A 20,017-nucleotide genomic window follows, 5' to 3' on the forward strand; every position below is an offset into this window, starting at 1 on the left:
TATCGGGTAGGGTACGGGTATCGGGTAGGGTACGGGCATCGGGTAGGGTACGGGCATCGGGTAGGGTACGGGCATCGGGTAGGGTACGGGCATCGGGTAGGGTACGGGCATCGGGTAGGGTACGGGTATCGGGTAGGATACGGGCATCGGGTAGGGTACGGGTATCGGGTAGGGTACGGGTATCGGGGAGGGTACGGGTATCGGGTAGGGTACGGGTATCGGGTAGGGTACGGGTATCGGGTACATGATTGCGACCTCTGGGATGAAGCCACGTTGCAGGCATGGCGGGTGGGTTGATTCTAGGAACCTGAATTGTGAGAAGAGACACAAGACGTTGGGAGATGAGTGGCAATCACGGTGACTCAGCAGTGACTCACGGCCTACCCGTACCCGGCCGTACCCGTACCCTACCCAGCCGGGTACGGGTATCGGGTACCCGATTGCGACCTCTGGGATGAAGCCACGTTGCAGGCATGGCGGGTGGGTTGATTCTAGGAACTTGAATTGTGAGAAGAGACACAAGACGTTGGGAAATGAGTGACAATCACGGTGACTCAGCAGTGACTCACGGCCTACCCGTACCCGGCCGTACCCGTACCCTACCCAGCCGGGTACGGGTATCGGGTACCCGATTGCGACCTCTGGGATGAAGCCACGTTGCAGGCATGGCGGGTGGGTTGATTCTAGGAACTTGAATTGTGAGAAGAGACACAAGACGTTGGGAAATGAGTGACAATCACGGTGACTCAGCAGTGACTCACGGCCTACCCGTACCCGGCCGTACCCGTACCCTACCCAGCCGGGTACGGGTATCGGGTACCCGATTGCGACCTCTGGGATGAAGCCACGTTGCAGGCATGGCGGGTGGGTTGATTCTAGGAACCTGAATTGTGAGAAGAGACACAAGACGTTGGGAAATGAGTGACAATCACGGTGACTCAGCAGTGACTCACGGCCTACCCGTACCCGTACCCGGCCGCACCAGGGTCGCAACCGGCTACCCCCGTACCCGTACCCTCCCCGATACCCGGCCGGGCACTTGCCCCTACAGCCTGATGAAGGCTACACGGGGGAGCTTTGATTCTGTACCGGTGCGTGAAGGAACGAATTCCCGTGAGAATCTGCGGTGGAGCTCCAGGCACAGACATCTTTATTATCCCAGCCCACAGACTCGACTCACACCACCCGTGCCACACACACGTGCCGATGATGATGATGATGATAGTGCTGATGATGATGATGCTGATGATGATGACGCTGCTGATGATGATGACGCTACTGCTGATGATGCTGATGATGTTGGTGACGATGATGATGACGATGCTGCAGATGATAGTGCTGATGATGATGACGCTGCTGCTGATGCTGCTGCTGCTGATAACGACGCTGCTGCTGATGATGCTGATGACGCTACTGCTGATGATGCTGATGATGTTGGTGACGTTGATGATGACGATGCTGCTGATGATAGTGCTGATGATGACGCTGCTGCTGATGCTGATGATGACGCTGCTGCTGTTGCTGCTGCTGATGATGATAGTGCTGATGATGACGCTGCTGATGATGATGACGCTACTGATGATGATGCTGATGATGACGCTACTGATGCTGATGATGATGACGCTGCTGATGATGCTGATGATGTTGGTGACGATGATGATGACGATGCTGCTGATGATAGTGCTGATGATGACGCTGCTGCTGATGCTGATGATGATGCTGCTGCTGTTGCTGCTGCTGCTGATGATGATAGTGCTGATGATGATGATGATGCTGCTGCTGCTGATGACGACGCTGCTGCTGATGATGCTGATGACGCTGCTGATGATGCTGCTTCCGTTTCTGCTGCTGATGATAACGCTGCTGATGATGATGATGCTGATGACGAGGACGCTGCTGATGATGACGCTTATTATTTCTGATGCTGCTGCTGCTGCTGATGCTGCTACTGCAAAACGTCACGTTTTAAACACCGTCCAATGACGGGGGGCCTTTGTGTGATTCTGCTGGGGGGCTGGGGGGCTGGGGGGGGCTGTGACCACTCAGACTTGTTTGGGGGGCTCTTTGGGGGAGTCCAGAGCCCCCCGGTGAGCGGGGAAAGTCTCCCACGGGGAGGTCAGGTCGAACTTGCGGAACTCCTGACTCAGCTCCAGAGGCTCGGCCACCACTCGCTTCAGCTCGTCGTCGTAGCGCACCTGGTGGGGCACACAGAGAGTCACCCAGAGAGTCACCCATAGAGTCACCCATAGAGTCACCCAGAGAGTCACCCATAGAGTCACATAGAGACACACCACTCGCTTCAGCTCGTCGTCGTAGCGCACCTGGTGGGGCACACAGAGAGTCACCCAGAGAGTCACCCATAGAGTCACCCATAGAGTCAACACATAGAGACACACAGAGACACACAGAGACACACAGAGTCACCCACCACAGTGAGTGAGTCAGCGAGTGAGTCAGTGAGTGAGTGAGTGAATCAGTGAGTCAGTGAGTGAGTGAGTGACTGAGTGAGTCAGTGAGTCAGCGAGTGAGTGGGTGAGTGAGCGAGTCAGCGAGTGAGCGAGTGACTGAGTGAGTCAGTGAGTGAGTGACTCAGCGAGTGAGTCAGTGAGTGACTCACCTCCACGAATCCCGAGAGGGGGAAGTCCTTGCGGAAGGGATGTCCCTGGAACCCGTAGTCAGTGAGTGAGTCAGTGAGTCAGTGAGTGAGTGAGTGAGTCAGCGAGTGAGTCAGTGAGTGAGTCAGTGAGTGAGTGAGTGAGTGAGTCAGCGAGTGAGCGAGTGAGTGAGTGAGTCAGTGACTCAGTGAGTGAGTCAGTGAGCGAGTGACTGAGTGAGTGAGTGAGTAAGTCAGCGAGTGAGTGAGTGAGCGAGCGAGTGAGTGAGTGAGCGAGTGAGCGAGTGACTGAGCGAGTGACTGAGCGAGTGACTGAGCGAGTGACTGAGTCAGCGAGCGAGTGAGTGACTGAGTGAGTCAGTGAGTGAGTGACTCAGCGAGTGAGTCAGTGAGTGACTCACCTCCACGAATCCCGAGAGGGGGAAGTCCTTGCGGAAGGGATGTCCCTGGAACCCGTAGTCGGTGAGGATGCGCCGGAGGTCCGGGTGGGCCGAGAAGAAGACACCGTACATATCCCACACCTACACACACACGCAGGGAGAGGTGAATAGGTGAGTAGGTGAGTGAGTGGGTGAGTGAGTAGGTGAGTAGGTGAGTAGGTGAGTGAGTGGGTGAGTGGGTAGGTGAGTAAGTGAGTTGGTGAAAAAGACACCGTACATATCCCACACCTACACACACACGCAGGGAGAGGTGAGTAGGTGAGTAGGTGAGTGAGTGGGTGAGTGAGTGAGTAGGTGAGTGAGTGGGTGAGTGAGTGGGTGAGTAGGTGAGTGAGTAGGTGAGTAGGTGAGTAGGTGAGTGAGTGGGTGAGTGGGTGAGTGAGTGGGTGAGTGAGTAGGTGAGTGGGTGAGTGAGTGGGTGAGTGAGTAGGTGAGTGAGTGAGTGAGTAGGTGAGTGAGTGGGTGAGTGAGTGAGTGAGTAGGTGAGTGAGTGGGTGAGTGGGTGAGTGAGTGGGTGAGTGAGTGAGTGGGTGAGTGAGTGAGTGAGTAGGAGAGTGAGTAGGTGAGTAGGTGAGTGAGTGGGTGAGTAGGTGAGTGAGTAGGTGAGTAGGTGAGTGAGTGGGTGAGTGAGTAGGTGAGTAGGTGAGTGAGTAGGTGAGTGAGTGAGTAGGAGAGTGAGTAGGTGAGTGAGTGAGTGAGTGGGTGAGTGAGTGAGTGGGTGAGTAGGTGAGTGAGTGAGTGAGTGGGTGAGTGAGTGGGTGAGTGAGTGAGTGGGTGAGTAGGTGAGTGAGTGAGTGGGTGAGTAGGTGAAGAAGACTCCGTACATGTCCCACACCTACACACACACGCAGGGAGAGGTGAGTAGGTGAGTGAGTGGGTGAGTGAGTAGGTGAGTGAGTGAGTAGGTGAGTGAGTGGGTGAGTGGGTGAGTGAGTGAGTGAGTAGGTGAGTAGGTGAGTGAGTGGGTGAGTGGGTGAGTGAGTGGGTGAGTAGGTGAGTAGGTGAGTGAGTGGGTGAGTGAGTAGGTGAGTGAGTGAGTAGGTGAGTGAGTGGGTGAGTGGGTGAGTGAGTGAGTGAGTAGGTGAGTAGGTGAGTGAGTGGGTGAGTGGGTGAGTGAGTGAGTGAGTAGGTGAGTAGGTGAGTGAGTGGGTGAGTGGGTGAGTGAGTGAGTGAGTAGGTGAGTAGGTGAGTGAGTGGGTGAGTGGGTGAGTGAGTAGGTGAGTGAGTGGGTGAGTAGGTGAGTAGGTGAGTGAGTGGGTGAGTGAGTGGGTGAGTAGGTGAGTAGGTGAGTGAGTGGGTGAGTAGGTGAGTGAGTAGGTGAGTGAGTGGGTGAGTAGGTGAGTGAGTAGGTGAGTGAGTGGGTGAGTGGGTGAGTGAGTGAGTGAGTAGGTGAGTAGGTGAGTAGGTGAGTGAGTGGGTGAGTGGGTGAGTGAGTAGGTGAGTGAGTGGGTGAGTAGGTGAGTGAGTGGGTGAGTGGGTGAGTGAGTGAGTGAGTAGGTGAGTAGGTGAGTGAGTGGGTGAGTGGGTGAGTGAGTAGGTGAGTGAGTGGGTGAGTAGGTGAGTGAGTGGGTGAGTGGTGAGTGAGTGAGTGAGTGAGTAGGTGAGTAGGTGAGTAGGTGAGTGAGTGGGTGAGTGGGTGAGTGAGTAGGTGAGTGAGTGGGTGAGTAGGTGAGTAGGTGAGTGAGTGGGTGAGTGAGTGGGTGAGTAGGTGAGTAGGTGAGTAGGTGAGTGAGTGGGTGAGTAGGTGAGTGAGTAGGTGAGTGAGTGGGTGAGTAGGTGAGTGAGTAGGTGAGTGAGTGGGTGAGTGAGTGGGTGAGTAGGTGAGTGAGTAGGTGAGTAGGTGAGTAGGTGAGTGAGTGGGTGAGTGGGTGAGTGAGTGGGTGAGTGAGTAGGTGAGTGGGTGAGTGAGTAGGTGAGTGAGTGAGTGAGTAGGTGAGTGAGTGGGTGAGTGAGTGAGTGAGTAGGTGAGTGAGTGGGTGAGTGGGTGAGTGAGTGAGTGGGTGAGTGAGTGAGTGAGTAGGAGAGTGAGTAGGTGAGTAGGTGAGTGAGTGGGTGAGTAGGTGAGTGAGTAGGTGAGTAGGTGAGTGAGTGGGTGAGTGAGTAGGTGAGTAGGTGAGTGAGTAGGTGAGTGAGTGAGTAGGAGAGTGAGTAGGTGAGTGAGTGAGTGAGTGAGTGAGTGAGTGAGTGAGTGGGTGAGTAGGTGAGTGAGTGAGTGGGTGAGTAGGTGAGTGAGTGAGTGGGTGAGTAGGTGAAGAAGACTCCGTACATGTCCCACACCTACACACACACGCAGGGAGAGGTGAGTAGGTGAGTGAGTGGGTGAGTGAGTAGGTGAGTGAGTAGGTGAGTGGGTGAGTGAGTAGGTGAGTGAGTGAGTGAGTAGGTGAGTGAGTGGGTGAGTGAGTGAGTGAGTAGGTGAGTGAGTGGGTGAGTGAGTGAGTGAGTAGGTGAGTGAGTGGGTGAGTGGGTGAGTGAGTGAGTGGGTGAGTGAGTGAGTGAGTAGGAGAGTGAGTAGGTGAGTAGGTGAGTGAGTGGGTGAGTAGGTGAGTGAGTAGGTGAGTAGGTGAGTGAGTGGGTGAGTGAGTAGGTGAGTAGGTGAGTGAGTAGGTGAGTGAGTGAGTAGGTGAGTGAGTGAGTGAGTGGGTGAGTGAGTGAGTGGGTGAGTAGGTGAGTGAGTGAGTGGGTGAGTAGGTGAGTGAGTGAGTGGGTGAGTAGGTGAAGAAGACTCCGTACATGTCCCACACCTACACACACACGCAGGGAGAGGTGAGTAGGTGAGTGAGTGGGTGAGTGAGTAGGTGAGTGAGTGAGTAGGTGAGTGAGTGGGTGAGTGGGTGAGTGAGTGAGTGAGTAGGTGAGTAGGTGAGTGAGTGGGTGAGTGGGTGAGTGAGTGGGTGAGTAGGTGAGTAGGTGAGTGAGTGGGTGAGTGAGTAGGTGAGTGAGTGAGTAGGTGAGTGAGTGGGTGAGTGGGTGAGTGAGTGAGTGAGTAGGTGAGTAGGTGAGTGAGTGGGTGAGTGAGTGAGTGAGTAGGTGAGTAGGTGAGTGAGTGGGTGAGTGGGTGAGTGAGTGAGTGAGTAGGTGAGTAGGTGAGTGAGTGGGTGAGTGGGTGAGTGAGTAGGTGAGTGAGTGGGTGAGTAGGTGAGTAGGTGAGTGAGTGGGTGAGTGAGTGGGTGAGTAGGTGAGTAGGTGAGTGAGTGGGTGAGTAGGTGAGTGAGTAGGTGAGTGAGTGGGTGAGTAGGTGAGTGAGTAGGTGAGTGAGTGGGTGAGTGGGTGAGTGAGTGAGTGAGTAGGTGAGTAGGTGAGTAGGTGAGTGAGTGGGTGAGTGGGTGAGTGAGTAGGTGAGTGAGTGGGTGAGTAGGTGAGTGAGTGGGTGAGTGGGTGAGTGAGTGAGTGAGTAGGTGAGTAGGTGAGTGAGTGGGTGAGTGGGTGAGTGAGTAGGTGAGTGAGTGGGTGAGTAGGTGAGTGAGTGGGTGAGTGGGTGAGTGAGTGAGTGAGTGAGTAGGTGAGTAGGTGAGTAGGTGAGTGAGTGGGTGAGTGGGTGAGTGAGTAGGTGAGTGAGTGGGTGAGTAGGTGAGTAGGTGAGTGAGTGGGTGAGTGAGTGGGTGAGTAGGTGAGTAGGTGAGTAGGTGAGTGAGTGGGTGAGTAGGTGAGTGAGTAGGTGAGTGAGTGGGTGAGTAGGTGAGTGAGTAGGTGAGTGAGTGGGTGAGTGGGTGAGTGAGTGAGTGAGTAGGTGAGTAGGTGAGTAGGTGAGTGAGTGGGTGAGTGGGTGAGTGAGTAGGTGAGTGAGTGGGTGAGTAGGTGAGTAGGTGAGTGAGTGGGTGAGTGAGTGGGTGAGTAGGTGAGTAGGTGAGTAGGTGAGTGAGTGGGTGAGTAGGTGAGTGAGTAGGTGAGTGAGTGGGTGAGTAGGTGAGTGAGTAGGTGAGTGAGTGGGTGAGTAGGTGAGTGAGTGAGTAGGTGAGTGAGTGGGTGAGTAGGTGAGTGAGTAGGTGAGTGACTTGGTGAGTGGGTGAGTGAGTGAGTAGGTGAGTGAGTGGGTGAGTAGGTGAGTGAGTAGGTGAGTGAGTGAGTAGGTGAGTGAGTAGGTGAGTGAGTAGGTGAGTGAGTGAGTGAGTAGGTGAGTGAGTGGGTGAGTGAGTAGGTGAGTGAGTGGGTGAGTAGGTGAGTGAGTGAGTGGGTAGGTGAGTAGGTGAGTGAGTGAGTGGGTAGGTGAGTGAGTGGGTGAGTGAGTAGGTGAGTGGGTGAGTAGGTGAAGAAGACACCGTACATGTCCCACACCTACACACACACGCAGGGAGAGGTGAGTAGGTGAGTAGGTGAGTGAGTGGGTGAGTGAGTGGGTGAGTAGGTGAGTGAGTAGGTGAGTAGGTGAGTGAGTGGGTGAGTAGGTGAGTGAGTGAGTAGGTGAGTGAGTGGGTGAGTGGGTGAGTGAGTGAGTAGGTGAGTGAGTGGGTGAGTGGGTGAGTGGGTGGGTGAGTGGGTGAGTAGGTGAGTGGGTGAGTAGGTGAGTGAGTAGGTGAATAGGTGAGTGAGTGGGTGAGTGGGTGAGTGAGTGGGTGAGTGAGTAGGTGAGTGAGTGAGTGAGTAGGTGAGTGAGTGGGTGGGTAGGTGAGTGACCTGGCGAGTAGGTGAGTAGGTGAGTGAGTAGGTGAGTGAGTAGGTGACTAGATGAGTGAGTAGGTGAGTGAGTAGGTGAGTGACTTGGTGAGTGGGTGAGTGAGTAGGTGAGTGACTTGGTGAGTACGTGAGTGAGTAGGTGAGTAGGTGAGTGAGTAGGTGAGTGAGTAGGTGAGTGAGTGGGTGAGTGAGTGGGTGAGTGAGTGAGTAGGTGAGTGAGTGGGTAAGTGGGTGAGTGAGTGGGTGAGTGAGTGGGTGACTGAGTAGGTGACCTGGTGAGCTGGTGAGTGTGTAGGCGAGTGAGTAGGTGAGTGAGTAGGTGAGTGAGTAGGTGAGTAGGTGAGTGAGTAGGTGACCTGGTGAGCTGGTGAGTGAGTGGGTGAGTGAGTAGGTGAGTGAGTGGGTGAGTAGGTGAGTGAGTAGGTGAGTAGGTGAGCGAGTAGCTGAGTGAGTAGGTGAGTAGGTGAGTAGGTGAGTGAGTGGGTGAGTGAGTGGGTGAGTAGGTGAGTGAGTAGGTGAGTAGGTGAGTGAGTGGGTGAGTAGGTGAGTGAGTGGGTGAGTGAGTGGGTGAGTAGGTGAGTGAGTGGGTGAGTGAGTAGGTGAGTAGGTGAGTAGGTGAGTGAGTGGGTGAGTGGGTGAGTGAGTGAGTGAGTGAGTAGGTGAGTAGGTGAGTGAGTGGGTGAGTGGGTGAGTGAGTGGGTGAGTAGGTGAGTGGGTGAGTAGGTGAGTGAGTGAGTGAGTGGGTGAGTGAGTGGGTGAGTGAGTAGGTGAGTGAGTGAGTGAGTAGGTGAGTGAGTGGGTGGGTAGGTGAGTGACCTGGCGAGTAGGTGAGTAGGTGAGTGAGTAGGTGAGTGAGTAGGTGACTAGATGAGTGAGTAGGTGAGTGAGTAGGTGAGTGACTTGGTGAGTGGGTGAGTGAGTAGGTGAGTGACTTGGTGAGTACGTGAGTGAGTAGGTGAGTGAGGTGAGTGAGTAGGTGAGTGAGTGGGTGAGTGAGTGGGTGAGGGAGTGAGTAGGTGAGTGAGTGGGTAAGTGGGTGAGTGAGTGGGTGAGTGAGTGGGTGACTGAGTAGGTGACCTGGTGAGCTGGTGAGTGTGTAGGCGAGTGAGTAGGTGAGTAGGTGAGTGAGTAGGTGAGTAGGTGAGTGAGTAGGTGACCTGGTGAGCTGGTGAGTGAGTGGGTGAGTGAGTAGGTGAGTGAGTGGGTGAGTAGGTGAGTGAGTAGGTGAGTAGGTGAGCGAGTAGCTGAGTGAGTGAGTGGGTGAGTGAGTAGGTGAGTGAGTGGGTGAGTGAGTAGGTGAGTGAGTGGGTGAGTGAGTAGGTGAGTAGGTGAGTGAGTGGGTGAGTGAGTAGGTGAGTAGGTGAGTGAGTGAGTAGGTGAGTGGTGAGTGAGTGAACTCACCTCCCTCTCGTACCAGTCGGCGGCCTTGTGCACGCTGCACAGTGAGTCGAGTGGCGTGAGCTCGTCACTGTAAGTCTTCACCCGCAGCCTCGCGTTGAAACGCACCGACAGCAGGTTGTACACCACCTGGTGTGTCACAGTGTGTGTGTCACTGTGTGTGTCACTGTGTGTGTGTGTCACTGTGTGTGTGTCACTGTGTGTGTGTGTCACTGTGTGTATGTGTCACTGTGTGTGTGTCACTGTGTGTGTGTCACTGTGTGTGTGTGTGTCACTGTGTGTGTGTGTGTCACTGTGTGTGTGTGTCACTGTGTGTGTGTCACTGTGTGTGTGTGTCACTGTGTGTATGTGTCACTGTGTGTGTGTCACTGTGTGTGTGTGTGTCACTGTGTGTGTGTGTGTCACTGTGTGTGTGTGTCACTGTGTGTGTGTGTCACTGTGTGTGTGTGTCACTGTGTGTATGTGTCACTGTGTGTGTGTCACTGTGTGTGTGTGTGTCACTGTGTGTGTGTGTGTCACTGTGTGTGTGTGTCACTGTGTGTATGTGTCACTGTGTGTGTGTCACTGTGTGTGTGTGTGTCACTGTGTGTGTGTGTGTCACTGTGTGTGTGTGTCACTCTGTGTGTGTGTCACTGTGTGTGTGTCACTGTGTGTGTGTGTCACTGTGTGTGTGTCACTGTGTGTGTGTGTCACTGTGTGTATGTGTCACTGTGTGTGTGTCACTGTGTGTGTGTCACTGTGTGTGTGTGTGTCACTGTGTGTGTGTGTGTCACTGTGTGTGTGTGTCACTGTGTGTGTGTCACTGTGTGTGTGTGTCACTGTGTGTATGTGTCACTGTGTGTGTGTCACTGTGTGTGTGTGTGTCACTGTGTGTGTGTGTGTCACTGTGTGTGTGTGTCACTGTGTGTGTGTGTCACTGTGTGTGTGTGTCACTGTGTGTATGTGTCACTGTGTGTGTGTCACTGTGTGTGTGTGTGTCACTGTGTGTGTGTGTGTCACTGTGTGTGTGTGTGTCTGTGTGTGTGTTAGCGCGCTGCGCTATGAACCCGGCGACCCGAGTTCGATTCCCGCTCACGGCTAACACCAGTGACGATTATCTGAACCGGTCCTGGGCCTCCCCTAGGTCGACTCAGCCTCAAATGAGTACCTGGTGCGGTGTGTAGTGAACATCGCCGCTAGGGAGACAAAGGCGGTCGGGCGTGGCGCTGGCCACCCACCCCCTCGTGTGCCGTTCCGGCCTTCATAGGTGCTCGCTAACAGCACTTGCCCCTACAGTCTGTTAAGGCTATACGGGGGATCTTTGTGTGTCACTGTGTGTGTCACGGTGTGTGTGTGTCACTGTGTGTGTGTCACTGTGTGTCATCACCTCGAAGCGGTGTGTGCGTGTTGGCACATCGATGGCGGTGAGATCCGTGAGGTTCGTGAACTGGGCGTTCGTGTGTCACGGTGTGTGTGTCACTGTGTGTGTGTGTCACTGTGTGTGTGTGTCACTGTGTGTGTGTGTGTCACTGTGTGTGTGTGTCACTGTGTGTGTGTGTCACTGTGTGTGTCACTGTGTGTGTGTCACTGTGTGTGTGTGTCACTGTGTGTGTCACTGTGTGTGTGTGTCACTGTGTGTGTGTCACTGTGTGTGTGTGTCACTGTGTGTGTGTGTCACTGTGTGTGTGTGTGTCACTGTGTGTGTGTGTCACTGTGTGTGTGTGTCACTGTGTGTGTCACTGTGTGTGTGTGTCACTGTGTGTGTGTCACTGTGTGTGTGTGTCACTGTGTGTGTGTGTCACTGTGTGTGTGTGTGTCACTGTGTGTGTGTGTCACTGTGTGTGTGTGTCACTGTGTGTGTCACTGTGTGTGTGTCACTGTGTGTGTGTGTCACTGTGTGTGTGTGTCACTGTGTGTGTGTGTGTGTGTCACTGTGTGTGTGTGTCACTGTGTGTGTGTGTGTGTCACTGTGTGTGTGTCACTGTGTGTGTGTGTCACTGTGTGTGTGTCACTGTGTGTGTCATCACCTCGAAGCGGTGTGTGCGTGTTGGCACATCGATGGCGGTGAGATCCGTGAGGTTCGTGAACTGGGCGTTCGTGTGTCACGGTGTGTGTCACTGTGTGTGTGTGTCACTGTGTGTGTGTGTGTGTCACTGTGTGTGTGTGTCACTGTGTGTGTGTGTCACTGTGTGTGTCACTGTGTGTGTGTGTCACTGTGTGTGTGTGTGTGTCACTGTGTGTGTGTCACTGTGTGTGTGTGTCACTGTGTGTGTCACTGTGTGTGTGTCACTGTGTGTGTGTGTCACTGTGTGTGTGTGTGTCACTGTGTGTGTGTCACTGTGTGTGTGTCACCTCGAAGCGGTGTGTGCGTGTTGGCACATCGATGGCGGTGAGATCCGTGAGGTTCGTGAACTGTGCGTTCGTGTGGTCGTTGAGGAAGCTGACGAGAGGCACCACTCCCTCGGGGTGGATCAGCAGCTCCAACTCGTTGTGACACGTCACCTGCAGCATCATCATCAGCAGCAGCAGCATCATCAGCAGCAGCATCAGCATCATCATCATCATCAGCAGCAGCATCAGCAGCAGCAGCATCAGCATCATCATCATCATCAGCATCATCATCATCAGCAGCATCATCAGCAGCATCATCATCATCATCAGCAGCATCATCATCAGCAGCATCATCATCATCATCATCAGCATCATCATCATCAGCAGCATCATCATCATCATCAGCATCATCATCATCAGCAGCAGCATCATCATCATCATCAGCATCATCATCATCATCAGCATCATCATCATCATCAGCAGCAGCATCAGCATCATCAGCATTAACATCATCACCATCATCAATCATCAGCATCATCAGCAGCAGCATCAGCATCATCAGCATTAACATCATCACCTGCAGCAGCAACATCATCATCACCATCATCATCAGCAGCATTAACATCATCATCAGCATCATCACCAGCATTAACATCACCATCATCAGCATTAACATCATCACCATCATCAGCATTAACATCATCAGCATCATCATTATCATTAACATCATCATCAGCATCATCACCAGCATTAACATCATCAGCATCATCATCATTAACATCATCACCATCATCATCATCATTAACATCATCACCATCATCAGCATTAACATCATCAGCATCTTCATCATCATCATCATTAACATCATCACCATCATCGTCATTAACATCATCACCATCATCAGCATTAACATCATCAGCATCTTCATCATCATCATCATCAGCATCATCACCATCATCATCATTAACATCATCACCATCATCAGCATTAACATCGTCAGCATCATCACCATCATCATCATTAACATCATCACCATCATCAGCATTAACATCATCACCATCATCACCATCATCACCATCATCATCATCATTAACATCATCACCATCATCAGCATTAACATCATCAGCATCATCAGCATCATCACCATCATCAGCATCATTAACATCATCACCATCATCATCATTAACATCATCAGCATCATCAGCATCATCACCATCATCATCATCATTAACATCATCACCATCATCATCATTAACATCATCAGCATCATCACCATCATCATCATTAACATCATCACCATCATCATCATTAACATCATCAGCATCATCACCATCATCAGCATTAACATCATCAGCATCATCAGCATCATCACCATCATCATCATTAACATCATCACCATCATCAGCATTAACATCGTCAGCATCATCACCATCATCACCATCATCATCATCATTAACATCATCACCATCATCATCATTAACATCATCACCATCATCATTAACAGTGTGAGTGTGAGTCCCAGTGTGAGTCCCAGAGTGAGTCCCAGTGTGAGTCCAGTGTGAGTCCAGTGTGAGTCCAGTGTGAGTCCCAGTGTGAGTCCCAGTGTGAGTCCAGTGTGAGTCCCAGTGTGAGTCCCAGTGTGAGTCCAGTGTGAGTCCAGTGTGAGTCCAGTGTGAGTCCCAGTGTGAGTCCAGTGTGAGTCCAGTGTGAGTCCCAGTGTGAGTCCAGTGTGAGTCCAGTGTGAGTCCAGTGTGAGTCCCAGAGTGAGTCCAGTGTGAGTCCAGTGTGAGTCCCAGAGTGAGTCCCAGTGTGAGTCCAGTGTGAGTCCAGTGTGAGTCCAGTGTGAGTCCAGTGTGAGTCCCAGTGTGAGTCCCAGTGTGAGTCCAGTGTGAGTCCAGTGTGAGTCCAGTGTGAGTCCCAGTGTGAGTCCAGTGTGAGTCCAGTGTGAGTCCAGTGTGAGTCCCAGTGTGAGTCCCAGTGTGAGTCCAGTGTGAGTCCAGTGTGAGTCCCAGTGTGAGTCCAGTGTGAGTCCCAGTGTGAGTCCAGTGTGAGTCCAGTGTGAGTCCAGTGTGAGTCCAGTGTGAGTCCCAGTGTGAGTCCAGTGTGAGTCCAGTGTGAGTCCCAGTGTGAGTCCCAGAGTGAGTCCAGTGTGAGTCCAGTGTGAGTCCAGTGTGAGTCCAGTGTGAGTCCAGTGTGAGTCCCAGTGTGAGTCCAGTGTGAGTCCAGTGTGAGTCCAGTGTGAGACCAGTGTGAGTCCCAGTGTGAGTCCAGTGTGAGTCCAGTGTGAGTCCCAGTGTGAGTCCCAGAGTGAGTCCAGTGTGAGTCCAGTGTGAGTCCAGTGTGAGTCCCAGTGTGAGTCCAGTGTGAGTCCAGTGTGAGTCCAGTGTGAGTCCCAGTGTGAGTCCCAGTGTGAGTCCAGTGTGAGTCCAGTGTGAGTCCCAGTGTGAGTCCAGTGTGAGTCCCAGTGTGAGTCCAGTGTGAGTCCAGTGTGAGTCCAGTGTGAGTCCAGTGTGAGTCCCAGTGTGAGTCCAGTGTGAGTCCAGTGTGAGTCCCAGTGTGAGTCCCAGTGTGAGTCCAGTGTGAGTCCAGTGTGAGTCCCAGAGTGAGTCCCAGTGTGAGTCCAGTGTGAGTCCAGTGTGAGTCCAGTGTGAGTCCAGTGTGAGTCCCAGTGTGAGTCCAGTGTGAGTCCAGTGTGAGTCCCAGTGTGAGTCCCAGTGTGAGTCCAGTGTGAGTCCCAGAGTGAGTCCCAGTGTGAGTCCCAGAGTGAGTCCCAGAGTGAGTCCCAGTGTGAGTCCCAGTGTGAGTCCAGTGTGAGTCCCAGAGTGAGTCCAGTGTGAGTCCCAGAGTGAGTCCCAGTGTGAGTCCAGTGTGAGTCCCAGTGTGAGTCCAGAGTGAGTCCCAGTGTGAGTCCCAGTGTGAGTCCAGTGTGAGTCCCAGAGTGAGTCCCAGTGTGAGTCCAGTGTGAGTCCCAGAGTGAGTCCCAGTGTGAGTCCCAGTGTGAGTCCCAGAGTGAGTCCAGAGTGAGTCCCAGTGTGAGTCCCAGAGTGAGTCCCAGTGTGAGTCCAGTGTGAGTCCCAGTGTGAGTCCCAGTGTGAGTCCAGTGTGAGTCCCAGTGTGAGTCCAGTGTGAGTCCAGTGTGAGTCCCAGTGTGAGTCCCAGTGTGAGTCCAGTGTGAGTCCAGTGTGAGTCCCAGTGTGAGTCCAGTGTGAGTCCAGTGTGAGTCCAGTGTGAGTCCCAGTGTGAGTCCAGTGTGAGTCCAGTGTGAGTCCAGTGTGAGTCCAGTGTGAGTCCAGTGTGAGTCCAGTGTGAGTCCAGTGTGAGTCCCAGTGTGAGTCCCAGTGTGAGTCCAGTGTGAGTCCAGTGTGAGTCCAGTGTGAGTCCCAGAGTGAGTCCAGTGTGAGTCCCAGAGTGAGTCCCAGTGTGAGTCCCAGTGTGAGTCCAGTGTGAGTCCAGTGTGAGTCCCAGTGTGAGTCCCAGAGTGAGTCCAGTGTGAGTCCCAGTGTGAGTCCCATTGTGAGTCCAGTGTGAGTCCAGTGTGAGTCCCAGTGTGAGTCCCAGAGTGAGTCCCAGTGTGAGTCCCAGTGTGAGTCCAGTGTGAGTCCCAGTGTGAGTCCAGTGTGAGTCCCAGTGTGAGTCCAGTGTGAGTCCAGAGTGAGTCCCAGTGTGAGTCCCAGTGTGAGTCCAGTGTGAGTCCCAGTGTGAGTCCCAGTGTGAGTCCAGTGTGAGTCCCAGTGTGAGTCCAGTGTGAGTCCCAGTGTGAGTCCAGTGTGAGTCCAGAGTGAGTCCCAGTGTGAATCCAGTCTGAGTAGCTGTGAGTCCCAGTGTGAGTCCCAGTGTGAGTCCAGTGTGAGTCCCAGTGTGAGTCCAGTGTGAGTCCCAGTGTGAGTCCCAGTGTGAGTCCCAGTGTGAGTCCAGTGTGAGTCCCAGTATGAGTCCAGTGTGAGTCCCAGTGTGAGTCCAGTGTGAGTCCCAGTGTGAGTCCAGTGTGAGTCCCAGTGTGAGTCCAGTGTGAGTCCAGAGTGAGTCCCAGTGTGAGTCCCAGTGTGAGTCCAGTGTGAGTCCAGTGTGAGTCCCAGAGTGAGTCCAGTGTGAGTCCCAGAGTGAGTCCCAGTATGAGTCCAGTGTGAGTCCCAGTGTGAGTCCCAGTGTGAGTCCAGTGTGAGTCCAGTGTGAGTCCCAGAGTGAGTCCAGTGTGAGTCCCAGAGTGAGTCCCAGTATGAGTCCAGTGTGAGTCCCAGTGTGAGTCCAGTGTGAGTCCCAGTGTGAGTCCAGTGTGAGTCCCAGAGTGAGTCCAGTGTGAGTCCCAGAGTGAGTCCCAGTGTGAGTCCCAGTGTGAGTCCAGTGTGAGTCCCAGTGTGAGTCCAGTGTGAGTCCCAGTGTGAGTCCAGTGTGAGTCCAGAGTGAGTCCCAGTGTGAGTCCCAGTGTGAGTCCCAGTGTGAGTCCAGTGTGAGTCCCAGTGTGAGTCCCAGTGTGAGTCCAGTGTGAGTCCCAGTGTGAGTCCAGTGTGAGTCCCAGTGTGAGTCCAGTGTGAGTCCAGAGTGAGTCCCAGTGTGAATCCCAGTCTGAGTAGCTGTGAGTCCCAGTGTGAGTCCCAGAGTGAGTCCCAGTGTGAGTCCCAGTGTGAGTCCAGTGTGAGTCCCAGAGTGAGTCCCAGTGTGAGTCCCAGTGTGAGTCCCAGAGTGAGTCCCAGTGTGAGTCCCAGTGTGAGTCCAGTGTGAGTCCAGTGTGAGTCCCAGTGTGAGTCCAGTGTGAGTCCCAGTGTGAGTCCAGTGTGAGTCCCAGAGTGAGTCCCAGTGTGAGTCCCAGTGTGAGTCCCAGAGTGAGTCCCAGAGTGAGTCCAGTGTGAGTCCCAGTGTGAGTCCCAGTGTGAGTCCCAGTGTGAGTCCAGTGTGAGTCCAGAGTGAGTCCCAGTGTGAGTCCAGAGTGAGTCCCAGTGTGAGTCCCAGTGTGAGTCCAGTGTGAGTCCAGTGTGAGTCCCAGTGTGAGTCCCAGTGTGAGTCCCAGTGTGAGTCCAGTGTGAGTCCAGAGTGAGTCCCAGTGTGAGTCCAGAGTGAGTCCCAGTGTGAGTCCCAGTGTGAGTCCCAGCGTGAGTCCAGTGTGAGTCCCAGTGTGAGTCCCAGTGTGAGTCCCAGTGTGAGTCCAGTGTGAGTCCCAGTGTGAGTCCAAGTGTGAGTCCCAGTGTGAGTCCCAGCGTGAGTCCAGTGTGAGTCCCAGTGTGAGTCCCAGTGTGAGTCCAAGTGTGAGTCCCAGTGTGAGTCCAGTGTGAGTCCAGTGTGATTCCCAGTGTGAGTCCAGTGTGAGTCCAGTGTGAGTCCCAGTGTGAGTCCAGTGTGAGTCCCAGTGTGAGTCCAGTGTGAGTCCCAGTGTGAGTCCAGTGTGAGTCCCAGTGTGAGTCCCAGTGTGAGTCCCAGTGTGAGTCCAGTGTGAGTCCCAGTGTGAGTCCCAGTGTGAGTCCCAGTGTGAGTCCAGTGTGAGTCCCAGTGTGAGTCCAGTGTGAGTCCCAGTGTGAGTCCCAGTGTGAGTCCAGTGTGAGTCCCAGTGTGAGTCCCAGTGTGAGTCCCAGTGTGAGTCCAGTGTGAGTCCAGTGTGAGTCCCAGTGTGAGTCCAGTGTGAGTCCCAGTGTGAGTCCAGTGTGAGTCCCAGTGTGAGTCCAGTGTGAGTCCCAGTGTGAGTCCAGTGTGAGTCCCAGTGTGAGTCCAGTGTGAGTCCCAGTGTGAGTCCAGTGTGAGTCCCAGTGTGAGTCCCAGTGTGAGTCCAGTGTGAGTCCAGTGTGAGTCCCAGTGTGAGTCCCAGTGTGAGTCCCAGTGTGAGTCCCAGTGTGAGTCACAGTGTGAGTCCCAGAGTGAGTCCAGTGTGAGTCCCAGTGTGAGTCCCAGTGTGAGTCCCAGTGTGAGTCCCAGAGTGAGTCCAGTGTGAGTCCCAGTGTGAGTCCAGAGTGAGTCCCAGTGTGAGTCCAGTGTGAGTCCCAGTGTGAGTCCCAGTGTGAGTCCCAGTGTGAGTCCAGTGTGAGTCCCAGTGTGAGTCCCAGTGTGAGTCCCAGAGTGAGTCCAGTGTGAGTCCCAGAGTGAGTCCAGTGTGAGTCCCAGAGTGAGTCCCAGTGTGAGTCCCAGTGTGAGTCCAGTGTGAGTCCCAGTGTGAGTCCCAGTGTGAGTCCCAGAGTGAGTCCCAGTGTGAGTCCCAGTGTGAGTCCTAGAGTGAGTCCAGTGTGAGTCCCAGTGTGAGTCCCAGTGTGAGTCCCAGTGTGAGTCCAGTGTGAGTCCCAGAGTGAGTCCAGTGTGAGTCCCAGAGTGAGTCCAGTGTGAGTCCAGTGTGAGTCCAGTGTGAGTCTCAGTGTGAGTCCAGAGTGAGTCCAGTGTGAGTCTCAGTGTGAGTCCCAGAGTGTGAGTCCCAGAGTGAGTCCCAGTGTGAGTCCCAGTGTGAGTCCCAGTGTGAGTCCCAGTGTGAGTCCAGTGTGAGTCCCAGTGTGAGTCCAGTGTGAGTCCAGTGTGAGTCCAGTGTGAGTCCAGTGTGAGTCCCAGTGTGAGTCCCAGTGCGAGTCCAGTGTGAGTCCCAGTGTGAGTCCCAGTGTGAGTCCAGTGTGAGTCCCAGTGTGAGTCCCAGTGTGAGTCCAGTGTGAGTCCCAGTGTGAGTCCCAGTGTGAGTCCCAGAGTGAGTCCCAGTGTGAGTCCCAGTGTGAGTCCCAGTGTGAGTCCAGTGTGAGTCCCAGTGTGAGTCCCAGTGTGAGTCCCAGTGTGAGTCCAGTGTGAGTCCCAGTGTGAGTCCCAGTGTGAGTCCAGTGTGAGTCCAGTGTGAGTCCCAGTGTGAGTCCAGTGTGAGTCCAGTGTGAGTCCCAGAGTGAGTCCCAGTGTGAGTCCAGTGTGAGTCCAGTGTGAGTCCCAGTGTGAGTCCCAGTGTGAGTCCAGTGTGAGTCCAGTGTGAGTCCCAGTGTGAGTCCAGTGCGAGTCCCAGAGTGAGTCCCAGTGTGAGTCCAGTGTGAGTCCCAGTGTGAGTCCCAGTGTGAGTCCCAGTGTGAGTAGCTGTGAGTCCCAGTGTGAGTCCCAGTGTGAGTCCAGTGTGAGTAGCTGTGAGTCCCTGTGTGAGTCCCAGTGTGAGTCCCTGTGTACCAGTGTGAGTCCCAGTGTGAGTCCCAGTGTGAGTCCCTGTGTACCAGTGTGAGTGTGAGTCCTTGTGTGAGTGTGAGTCCCTGTGTGAGTCCCAGTGTGAGTCCCTGTGTACCAGTGTGAGTGTGAGTCCTTGTGTGAGTGTGAGTCCCAGTGTGAGTCCAGTGTGAGTCCCTGTGTACCAGTGTGAGTCCCAGTGTGAGTGTGAGTCCTTGTGTGAGTGTGAGTCCCAGTGTGAGTCCCAGTGTGAGTCCCTGTGTACGAGTGTGAGTGTGAGTCCTTGTGTGAGTGTGAGTCCCTGTGTGAGTCCCAGTGTGAGTCCCTGTGTACCAGTGTGAGTGTGAGTCCTTGTGTGAGTGTGAGTCCCAGTGTGAGTCCCTGTGTGAGTCCCTGTGTACCAGTGTGAGTGTGAGTCCTTGTGTGAGTGTGAGTCCCTGTGTGAGTCCCAGTGTGAGTCCCTGTGTACCAGTGTGAGTGTGAGTCCTTGTGTGAGTGTGAGTCCCTGTGTGAGTCCCAGTGTGAGTCCCTGTGTACCAGTGTGAGTGTGAGTCCTTGTGTGAGTGTGAGTCCCTGTGTGAGTCCCAGTGTGAGTGTGAGTCCCAGTGTGAGTCCCAGTGTGAGTCCCTGTGTACCAGTGTGAGTGTGAGTCCTTGTGTGAGTGTGAGTCCCAGTGTGAGTCCCAGTGTGAGTCCCTGTGTACCAGTGTGAGTCCCAGTGTGAGTCCCTGTGTACCAGTGTGAGTCCCAGTGTGAGTCCCTGTGTACCAGTGTGAGTGTGAGTCCCAGTGTGAGTACCTGTGCCTGCTGCACGTACTTGGGCAGGATCTCTGCCACGTACTCCCCGAAGGCCACCAACTTCGCCCGCTCCACCGCATCAACGGGGCGCACGGTAGCTGCGGAGAGAGAATGGCGAGCGTAGCGGTGAGTGGGGGGGGTGAGTGGGTGGGTGAGTGGGTGAGTGAGCGAGTGGGGGGGTGAGTGGGTGAGTGAGCGAGTGGGGGGGTGAGTGGGTGAGTGAGTGGGGGGGTGGGTGGGTGGGTGGGTGAGTGAGTGGGGGGGTGAGTGGGTGAGTGAGCGAGTGGGGGGGTGAGTGGGTGAGTGAGTGGGGGGGTGGGTGGGTGAGTGAGCGAGTGGGGGGGTGGGTGAGTGAGAGAGTGAGCGAGTGTGTGGGTGAGCGGGTGAGCGAGCCACCAACTTCGCCCGCTGCACCGCATCAACGGGGCGCACGGTAGCTGCGGAGAGAGAATGGCGAGAGTAGCGGTGAGTGGGGTGGGTGGGTGGGTGGGTGAGTGGGTGAGTGATCGAGTGGGGGGTGGGTGGGTGAGTGGGGGGGTGGGTGGGTGAGTGGGTGAGTGAGCGAGTGGGGGGGTGGGTGGGTGAGTGGGTGAGTGAGCGAGTGGGGGGGTGGGTGGGTGGGTGAGTGGGTGAGTGATCGAGTGGGGGGTGGGTGGGTGAGTGGGTGGGTGGGTGGGTGAGTGAGCGAGTGAGTGGGTGAGTGAGAGAGTGGGTGAGTGAGAGAGTGAGCGAGTGTGTGGGTGAGT

The 20,017-nt window shown here is 54.3% G+C and overlaps 1 protein-coding gene across 1 annotated transcript in view; it reads right to left on the bottom strand.

The window, feature by feature from the left end:
• Nucleotides 1-1,122: 1,122 nt before the first annotated feature.
• Nucleotides 1,123-20,017, bottom strand: part of NDUFS3 (NADH:ubiquinone oxidoreductase core subunit S3) — a 31,659-nt gene continuing 12,764 nt past the window's right edge. The window contains exons 3-7 of the mRNA XM_078885393.1: nt 19,272-19,369; nt 11,398-11,547; nt 9,070-9,195; nt 3,016-3,135; nt 1,123-2,195 (exon numbers count right to left, since the gene is read on the bottom strand). Of these exons, the coding sequence (XP_078741519.1) occupies nt 2,043-2,195; nt 3,016-3,135; nt 9,070-9,195; nt 11,398-11,547; nt 19,272-19,369 (647 nt within the window). The 3' untranslated portion in view covers nt 1,123-2,042. The remainder of the gene's footprint in view (nt 2,196-3,015; nt 3,136-9,069; nt 9,196-11,397; nt 11,548-19,271; nt 19,370-20,017) is intronic.

This window comes from Lampetra fluviatilis, unplaced genomic scaffold, assembly GCF_964198595.1.
Source record: "Lampetra fluviatilis unplaced genomic scaffold, kcLamFluv1.1 SCAFFOLD_514, whole genome shotgun sequence".
Taxonomy (NCBI): domain Eukaryota; kingdom Metazoa; phylum Chordata; class Hyperoartia; order Petromyzontiformes; family Petromyzontidae; genus Lampetra; species Lampetra fluviatilis.